Source organism: Mchenga conophoros, linkage group LG11 (assembly GCF_057382185.1).
Source record: "Mchenga conophoros isolate Kocher_MC1m ecotype Shallow Benthic linkage group LG11, M_conophoros_male_GT1.1, whole genome shotgun sequence".
Classification (NCBI taxonomy): domain Eukaryota; kingdom Metazoa; phylum Chordata; class Actinopteri; order Cichliformes; family Cichlidae; genus Mchenga; species Mchenga conophoros.
This window is the reverse complement of record NC_140536.1, coordinates 14,920,842-14,930,408: the sequence shown is the minus strand read 5'-3', so window position 1 is coordinate 14,930,408 and position 9,567 is coordinate 14,920,842. Positions and strand designations below refer to the sequence as shown.

General features: G+C 39.6%; 1 protein-coding gene across 1 annotated transcript; it reads right to left on the bottom strand.

Moving 5' to 3' along the window:
* Positions 1-2,322: 2,322 nt before the first annotated feature.
* Positions 2,323-4,555, bottom strand: LOC146563784 (C-C chemokine receptor type 2-like). The gene is made up of 3 exons (XM_085291112.1): positions 4,549-4,555; positions 3,433-3,597; positions 2,323-3,221 (listed from the first exon to the last, which is right to left on the bottom strand). The coding sequence occupies exons 1-3, from the start codon at positions 4,553-4,555 to the stop codon at positions 2,323-2,325; spliced, it is 1,071 nt and encodes a 356-aa protein (XP_085147238.1).
* Positions 4,556-9,567: the final 5,012 nt, after the last annotated feature.

The following is a 9,567-nucleotide window of genomic DNA, read 5'->3' as shown; positions in this document are numbered from 1 at the left end:
TATAGTTAGGGCTGGACCAGGTGACCCTGAATCCTCCCTTAGTTATGCTGCAATAGATGTAGGCTGTTGGGAGATTCCCATGATGCATTGAGTTTTTCCTTTCCAGTCACCTTTCTCACTCACTATGTGTGAATAGACCTCTCTGCATTGAATCTTACTTGTTTTTAATCTCTGTCTCTCTTCCACAGCATGTCTTTATCCTGTTTTCCTTCTCCCACCCCAACCGGTCGCAGCAGATGGCCCCGCCCCTCCCTGAGCCTGGTTCTGCCGGAGGTTTCTTCCTGTTAAAAGGGAGTTTTTCCTTCGCCCTGTCGCCAAAGTGCTTGTTCATAGGGGGTCATATGATTGTTTTTCTCTTCTACCTTACAATATAAAGCACCTTGAGGTGACGGTTGTTGTGATTTGGTGCTATATAAATAAAATTGAACTGAATTGAATTGAAATTCTGGTTCCATGCTGACGTGATAGCATCGTGCAGTTGCTGTAGATTTGGTGGCAGCACATTCATAAAGACAAACCTCCAGTTCAGCCACATCCCAAAGCTGGTCTGGTGGATTTAGGCTGTGGTGGCTGTGGAAGCCTTTTGAGCACATTGAGCTTGTCATGTAAATATAATAGTGTGAGGTTATTTGAACTCACACTTGGTGGGTGTTCCTGCTGGAATCAGGAATTAGAAGATTAAAACAGTCATGAAGAGTTGCATATAGTCAACAGCAATACTCAGGATGCTCAGTTGGTGCTGAGGGTCACAAACATTTCCATGAAAATATCCCCCACACCATTACACCACCAGCAGCACCATGAACTGTTGATACAAGGAAGGATCGATCCATCCTTTCATGTTGTCTATACCCAATTCTAACATCTGGCATCATGTCCCTGCCATCCAAGTATGGCAGCAGAACTCAAGAATAATATGAACTGACAGCATTTTCCAGTCTTCAGTTGTCCAAACTATGTAGTGCAAACTGCTGCCTCAGTTTCTTGATCTGTTGATAAGAATGGCATCCAGTGTGGTCTTCTTTGGCACAAATAATCACATCATGTTCATTGTAACTTTAACTGAAATCCACTTTCTTCCCTATTATGATGCTCGCTTTAAACTTCAGCAGGTTGACTTGACCATGTCTGCAGGTCTAAATGCTCTGAGTTGCTGCCATGTGATTGGCTGATTAAATATTTGTGTTCGTGTGCAGTTGAATGAGCAAGTTTATTGATGTGTGCAGTAAATGTATAACTTTGTTTTTGCATGGAACAGTTTAAACTTGTATTTGGGGATGCAGTGACACACTTTGGTTATTTTGGCAAAGCTGTCACTCATATTGTTTGAACCTTTTTTTTAAACATACTGTATATGAACATATGAAATCCACCTTTTCTTTTATGCTTACATGGAACAAACATTATGTTCAGATTGCTGAACTATTTAGTCAGGAACTTTTGATGCAGCGAAGAAGACTTCTTCATTTTTCGTTTTGAAAGACTCATCAGAAAGATTAATTTAATTGTATGCAAATAAGGTTTTTTTTTCCATTAGCATTAATATGAAATAGAAAAAAAGAGAGGGGAAATGTGTACAATTGATTATGGTGCCATGTATTAGATCATGCTGCTGTTTTACGATAGTGAAGAATTACCTGCATAGTAAAACTAATCTGAGACATCTTCTCTCTTTTCATGACTGTGTACAGAATTTGTCATTGCAGTAACAGTGAGAAATAAAAGAATATGTTCACTGCAAATATTCTTCTCCGAATGAACAATGCACTTCATGACCTTCATCTAATGTAAGCGGAGGACCTGCTGTATCATTTATTGTCTTAACAAAGCGATAATACAAAATCAGGATAGGAGTCAACTCCACTGGCAAATAGCGACAAATACAAGGAACCATAACATAATACAACAAACAAAACAACTATAAAAGGCTGAACATTAGAAAACAATGTGGAAGTAGGTAGAAATGTGAATAACAGTAAGACAGTGTGCACATTTTGTACAATCGAGATCTGAAAGAGTTTTATGCTCTTTTTGGTGTGTTTCTGCAAACATGTAAGGCTCATAAAAGATGTCTGAAGAAGTAAGCAAACTGTTACAGGTTGCTATAAAACAGCAGGTACGGTTTAACAGATCAGCAAGTTTAATTTAACCTGAGCAGAAGAAGGAAGAGCATTAGAGTCGAAGGTGATTAAGATTCTGGGTGAGACTGCAACCCATGTTGGATACTGCATCCTGGATGAATCAAACCTGTTAAAGAAATGATTCAGTTCACTTGTCCATGGCACGGTCCGCGACAAAATACTTACAACTGCCCTCCACCTTCTACAGTTTAAAGGAGGAGGTGATTTCAGAGCCCCTGGACATAACTGAGCTCCTCCTGAATGAGCTGTCTGTCAGATCTCTGCTGTAACCAGGCATCAACTTTTTCAGCAGCTGCAAGGCTCGTCTCATAAACTTCTCTCCCACAAAAGCATATATGATGGGATTCAGACAGCAGTGAGTGTAAGCTAAGGCTTCGGTCACTTTTATTGACAGCTTTACATTTTTGTACCAGGTTTGATCATCAGGGATTATTTCTTTGTCCAGGAGGAACTCCAGGAAAAGGGAAATGTTATACGGGGCCCAGAGTAAGAAAAATACAACCACTATACAGATGATCAGCTTGACGATGCGGTGCCTCTTTGCTGTCCTCATGCTCATCAGTGTGGGGATGATCCTGGAGTAGCAACCTGCCATCACCAGCACGGGAATCACGAGACCCAGCACATTTGTGGTGAACAAATCATAACGCTCCCAGACTTTGCTCTCCTCGGGATAGTCACACTGCACTCCTTGGGATTCCTGTTCTTTTGCCTTTCTGAAGATAAAATCCGGCAGAGACACAAACAAGCTCAGCATCCAAACGAGCACGGTCAGAATGATGGCTGCCCTCTTTGTGCGATAACGTGCAACCCTGTGAGCGTGCACGATGATCATGTAGCGGTCCAGCGTCATGACAACCATGAAGAAGATGCTGCTGAAGAAGCCAATGTGGTGAGACCCGGAGATCAAATGGCACATGAAGTCTCCAAAAGTCCACTGGCCAACCCTGGCATAGTGAGAGAAGAATGGCAGCGTGAAGACGAAGAGGAGGTCAGAGAGAGCCAGGTTGAAGAGGCAGATGTCTGTCAGGTTGCACTGATTGCGATGCTTCACCAGGACACACACCACTAGTCCGTTACCTTTGGGAGACAAAACGCAATAAGTGTACCTGTCACACTGTTACATGTTGAACAACATTCTCTCTTTCCCGTTTCATCTGTGTCTCACATACACACACCTGCATACATAGTTAAAAGTCAGCAAGTTGAAAATTCCCAGAAAAGGAGGTCTGTGCAATGTGTAGTAACAATCCATAATCTCCACAGCATACACACAAGAGGACACACCTACCTATGAAGCCCAGGATGAAAACCAAACTGTAGAGAGTGGTGAGAAACACTTTGTTAAAGTCCTTTACATCACCTATGTAGGTAGGAGTAAAGCCTGTGTCGTTCTCAGAGTTGTTGTTAGAAAGCTCATAGAAATATAGGTAATCATAGTATGTGGTGTTTTCTTCTGCAGAAAGAAAGAGAAAGATTTACTATTATTATTTTTTATATTAATTTCAGCACAGGCTACAACAAATAAGATGCAAAACAGTATATCAAAGACTTCTTTACTGCTTTAAACACATGCTACGGTTAGAGGTTAACTGGATTTATTTTTGAATGCTCATTGCATCAAAGTGTTAGGTTTGGTTTCGTAATGCCGTTTCAACCCTTATCAAGTGCAGCCTGAATTTCCAACCTATTGCTGATGACATGTTTCTGTTTTAAAGGAGGTTTTCCTTTGCTATGAGCACCACAAATAATCCATTCACGTCTGCTGGTTTGGCCATCAGTCATTTGACAGTGGGGGTGATTTTGCAACCTATTGGTGCTCATTGGTACTCCGTCCTTGGGAACATTATCATTGAGCCAAAACTTTATAAAAACAGGATTTAATCTGAAAACTGGTTTTATGAGGATTCAAATTCATTACATGGTATACAGCTATAAATCTAGGACAGACTATTTCATTTACTTTGTTTATCTATCTTATTATGATTTTTCATGTAGACTTGTTTTTTGCTGTGTTTTTTGGCACATTTGAAATTTTTCTATACTATTACTGGGATTTTACAAAATTACTATTAGAATTATTCTGAAAGTAACAGATACATGGTTGGAGATAACAGCAGCTGTAAACGTCATATTAAGGCATTGTGGCAGTGAATAACTTTTATATGTTTTCATCTACTAATAAAAAACAACAGTAAAAATAAGATTTCTAGATTAAAGATGAAATTAGAAATCATGAAGTAGCTTTGACATAGTTTCAGTCACAGCATTTGGTTTTAGATCTCTGTGACAATGCGTGCAGTTTTGAACACTACACTTTATAACCCAAGTAAATTCCCAAGAACTCTGTAAAAAAAATGACACTTTAAATAGTCTAAATTGTGGATTAATGTTGAAAGATAATTACCTGACATTGTGATATCTCAGTGATGGCTCATCCAACCAGGTCCAGTCAAGAATTACACTTCAAGGCTCCCTTTCCCCGTTTACTGATGTGATCCCTTTAGATGTGCAGAAATGAACTAACTATCAAAAGTTCTGCAGTCCCCTATTGATGAGAACCTAAAAGGGGAAGAAAGATGTTGCTTCCTGTACGTCCCCAAATCTGATCTTTATCAGGAGTCTGCCCTAAATCTAGACTGCCAGAAAATGGTTCAAAGCACAACACAGCAAACGGTGACACAAATTCACACCTTCAGAAAATGACTGCACGTTATCTCTTAAAGTGACAGAAGGTTTATTATTATTAATATTGTTACTGATACTATTTTTTATTTGTTTTTCTTCGTGGACTCATTAATGTACACCACTGTTCAATATCATACTCTGTGCACTTACAGGAGTCTTTAGTTGCTATGCCTTACTGTGTTGGACCAACTTTTACCTGCAACAGGTGCTGCAAACATTACTTAGAGATCCAGTATGATTATGTTAGTTTAAATGAATCAACACCCCCGAGTCACTCTAACTACCAGAAATCTCGAACCACAGGCCGCGCGGGCGGTGTGGCAGCAAGTTTTCACACCAGCCTCTTAATTAACGAAAGACCAAGACAGACTTTTAATTCATTTGAAAGCCTGATGCTTAGCCTTGTCAAACTCAACCCCAACTGTCTTATTTGTTATCATCTATCGTCCAGCTGGACCTAACACAGAGTTTCTGTCTGATTTCTTGGACTTTTTTTTTATCTGGTTTAGTGCTCAGCTCAGATAAAATAATTATTGTGGGTGATTTTAACATCCATGTAGATGCTAAAAATGACAGCCTCAACGTGGCATTTAATCTGTTATTAGACTCAACTGGCTTCTCTCAAAATGTAAAAGAACCCACCCACCACTTTAATCACACTCTAGATCTTATTTTAACATACGGCATAGAAACTGAACATTTAACAGTGTTTCCTGAAAACCGTCTCCTGTCTGATGATTTCCTGATAACATTTACATTTGCAATAATTGATTACACAGCAGTGGAGAGTAGATCTAATCACAATAGATGTCTTTCTGAAAATGCTGTAATTAAGTTTAAGAATATAATCCACCCACTGTTATCATCTTCAATGCCCTGTACCAACACAGAGCAGAGCAGCTATCTGAACGCTACTCCAACAGAGGTTGATTATCTTGTTAATAACTTTGCCTCCTCACTAAGTACGACCCTGGATACTGTAGCTCCTATGAAAACTAAGGCCTCAAATGAGAAGTACTTCACTCCATGACTACAAACACGTAGCCTAAAGCAGATAACTCGTACGTTGGCGAGGAAATGCTGAAGATCATCATTTAGCCTGGAGAAATAGTTTGTTGCTTTACAAGCGAGCCCTCCGCAAAGCCAGAACATCTTACTATTCATTACTGATTGAAGAAAATAAGAACAACCCCAGGTTTCTCTTCAGCACTGTAGCCAGGCTGACAAAAAGTCAGAGCACTGTTGAGCCACCATCCCTTTAATGTTAACTAGTAATAACTTCTTGAACTTCTTCACAAATAAAAATTTAATCATTACAGAAAAAATTACCCATAACTATCTCACAGATGTAATATTATCTACAGCTACTCTTAGTACCACTGATGTTCATTTAGACTCTTTTTCTCCAGTTGATCTTTCTGAGTTAACTTCAATAATTACTTCCTCCAAACCATCAACGTGTCTTTTAGACCCCATTCCTACAAAACCGCTCAAAGAAGTCCTGCCATTAATTAATGCTTCAATCTTAGATATGATCAACCTATCTCCAATAATCGGCTATGTACCACAGGCCTTCTAGCTGGCTGTAGTTAAACCTTTACTCAAAAAGCATCTCTAGACCCAGCAGTCTTAGCTAATTATAGGCCAATCTCCAACCTTCCTTTCATATCAAAAATCCTTGAAAGAGTGGTTGTCAAACAGCTAACAGATCATCTGCAGAGGAATGGTTTATTTGAAGAGTTTCAGTCAGGTTTCAGAGCTCATCACAGCACAGAAACAGCTTTAGTGAAGGTTACAAATGATCTTCTTATGGCCTCTGACAGTGGACTCATCTCTGTGCTTGTCCTGCTAGACCTCAGTGCAGCATTCGATACTGTTGACCATAATATCCTATTAGAGCGATTAGAACATGCTGTAGGTATTACAGGTACTGTGCTGCAGTGGTTTGTATCATATCTATCTAATAGACTCCAGTTTGTTCATGTAAATGGAGAGTCTTCTTCACACACTGAGGTTAATTATGGAGTTCCACAGGGTTCAGTGCTGGGACCAATTCTGTTTACATTATACATGCTTCCCTTAGGCAGTATCATCAGAAGACATAGCATAAATTTTCACTGCTATGCTGATGACACTCAGCTTTATCTGTCCATGAAGCCAGATGACACACACCAATTAGTTAAACTGCAGAAATGTCTTAAAGACATAAAGACCTGGATGGCCGCTAACTTTCTGCTTCTTAATTCAGATCAAACTGAGGTTATTGTACTCGGCCCTGAAAATCTTAGACATATGGTATCTAACCAGATTGGATGGCATTACTTTGGCCTCCAGTAACACTGTGAGGAACCTTGGAGTCATTTTTGACCAGGGATGTCCTTCAACGCACATATAAAACAAATATGTAGGACTGCTTTCTTACATTTGCGCAACATCTTTAAAGTTAGAAATATCCTGTCTCAGAGTGACGCTGAAAAACTAGTTCATGCATTTATTACTTTTAGGCTGGACTACTGTAATTCATTATTATCAGGATGTCCAAAAAACTCACTGAAAAGCCTTCAATTAATCCAAAATGCTGCAGCAAGAGTCCTGACAGGGACTAGAAAGAGAGAGCATATTTCTCCTGTTTTGGCTTCCCTTCATTGGCTTCCTGTTAAATCCAGAATTGAATTCAAAATCCTGCTCCTCACATACAAGGTCTTAAATAATCAGGCCCCATCTTATCTTAATGACATTGTAGTACCATATCACCCTATTAGAGCACTTCGCTCTCGCTCTGCAGGCCTACTTGTTGTTCCTAGAGTATTTAAAAGTAGAATGGGAGGGAGAGCCTTCAGTTTTCAGGCCCCTCTTCTGTGGAACCAGCTTCCAGTTTGGATTCAGGAGACAGACACTATCTCTACTTTTAAGATTAGGCTTAAAACTTTCCTTTTTGCTAAAGCATATAGTTAGGGCTGGACCAGGTGACCCTGAATCCTCCCTTAGTTATGCTGCAATAGATGTAGGCTGTTGGGAGATTCCCATGATGCATTGAGTTTTTCCTTTCCAGTCACCTTTCTCACTCACTATGTGTGAATAGACCTCTCTGCATTGAATCTTACTTGTTTTTAATCTCTGTCTCTCTTCCACAGCATGTCTTTATCCTGTTTTCCTTCTCCCACCCCAACCGGTCGCAGCAGATGGCCCCGCCCCTCCCTGAGCCTGGTTCTGCCGGAGGTTTCTTCCTGTTAAAAGGGAGTTTTTCCTTCGCCCTGTCGCCAAAGTGCTTGTTCATAGGGGGTCATATGATTGTTTTTCTCTTCTACCTTACAATATAAAGCACCTTGAGGTGACTGTTGTTGTGATTTGGTGCTATATAAATAAAATTGAATTGAATTGAATTGAAATTCTGGTTCCATGCTGACGTGATAGCATCGTGCAGTTGCTGTAGATTTGGTGGCAGCACATTCATAAAGACAAACCTCCAGTTCAGCCACATCCCAAAGCTGGTCTGGTGGATTTAGGCTGTGGTGGCTGTGGAAGCCTTTTGAGCACATTGAGCTTGTCATGTAAATATAATAGTGTGAGGTTATTTGAACTCACACTTGGTGGGTGTTCCTGCTGGAATCAGGAATTAGAAGATTAAAACAGTCATGAAGAGTTGCATATAGTCAACAGCAATACTCAGGATGCTCAGTTGGTGCTGAGGGTCACAAACATTTCCATGAAAATATCCCCCACACCATTACACCACCAGCAGCACCATGAACTGTTGATACAAGGAAGGATCGATCCATCCTTTCATGTTGTCTATACCCAATTCTAACATCTGGCATCATGTCCCTGCCATCCAAGTATGGCAGCAGAACTCAAGAATAATATGAACTGACAGCATTTTCCAGTCTTCAGTTGTCCAAACTATGTAGTGCAAACTGCTGCCTCAGTTTCTTGATCTGTTGATAAGAATGGCATCCAGTGTGGTCTTCTTTGGCACAAATAATCACATCATGTTCATTGTAACTTTAACTGAAATCCACTTTCTTCCCTATTATGATGCTCGCTTTAAACTTCAGCAGGTTGACTTGACCATGTCTGCAGGTCTAAATGCTCTGAGTTGCTGCCATGTGATTGGCTGATTAAATATTTGTGTTCATGTGCAGTTGAACGAGCAAGTTTATTGATGTGTGCAGTAAATGTATAACTTTGTTTTTGCATGGAACAGTTTAAACTTGTATTTGGGGATGCAGTGACACACTTTGGTTATTTTGGCAAAGCTGTCACTCATATTGTTTGAACCTTTTTTTTAAACATACTGTATATGAACATATGAAATCCACCTTTTCTTTTATGCTTACATGGAACAAACATTATGTTCAGATTGCTGAACTATTTAGTCAGGAACTTTTGATGCAGCGAAGAAGACTTCTTCATTTTTCGTTTTGAAAGACTCATCAGAAAGATTAATTTAATTGTATGCAAATAAGGTTTTTTTTTCCATTAGCATTAATATGAAATAGAAAAAAAGAGAGGGGAAATGTGTACAATTGATTATGGTGCCATGTATTAGATCATGCTGCTGTTTTACGATAGTGAAGAATTACCTGCATAGTAAAACTAATCTGAGACATCTTCTCTCTTTTCATGACTGTGTACAGAATTTGTCATTGCAGTAACAGTGAGAAATAAAAGAATATGTTCACTGCAAATATTCTTCTCCGAATGAACAATGCACTTCATGACCTTCATCTAATGTAAG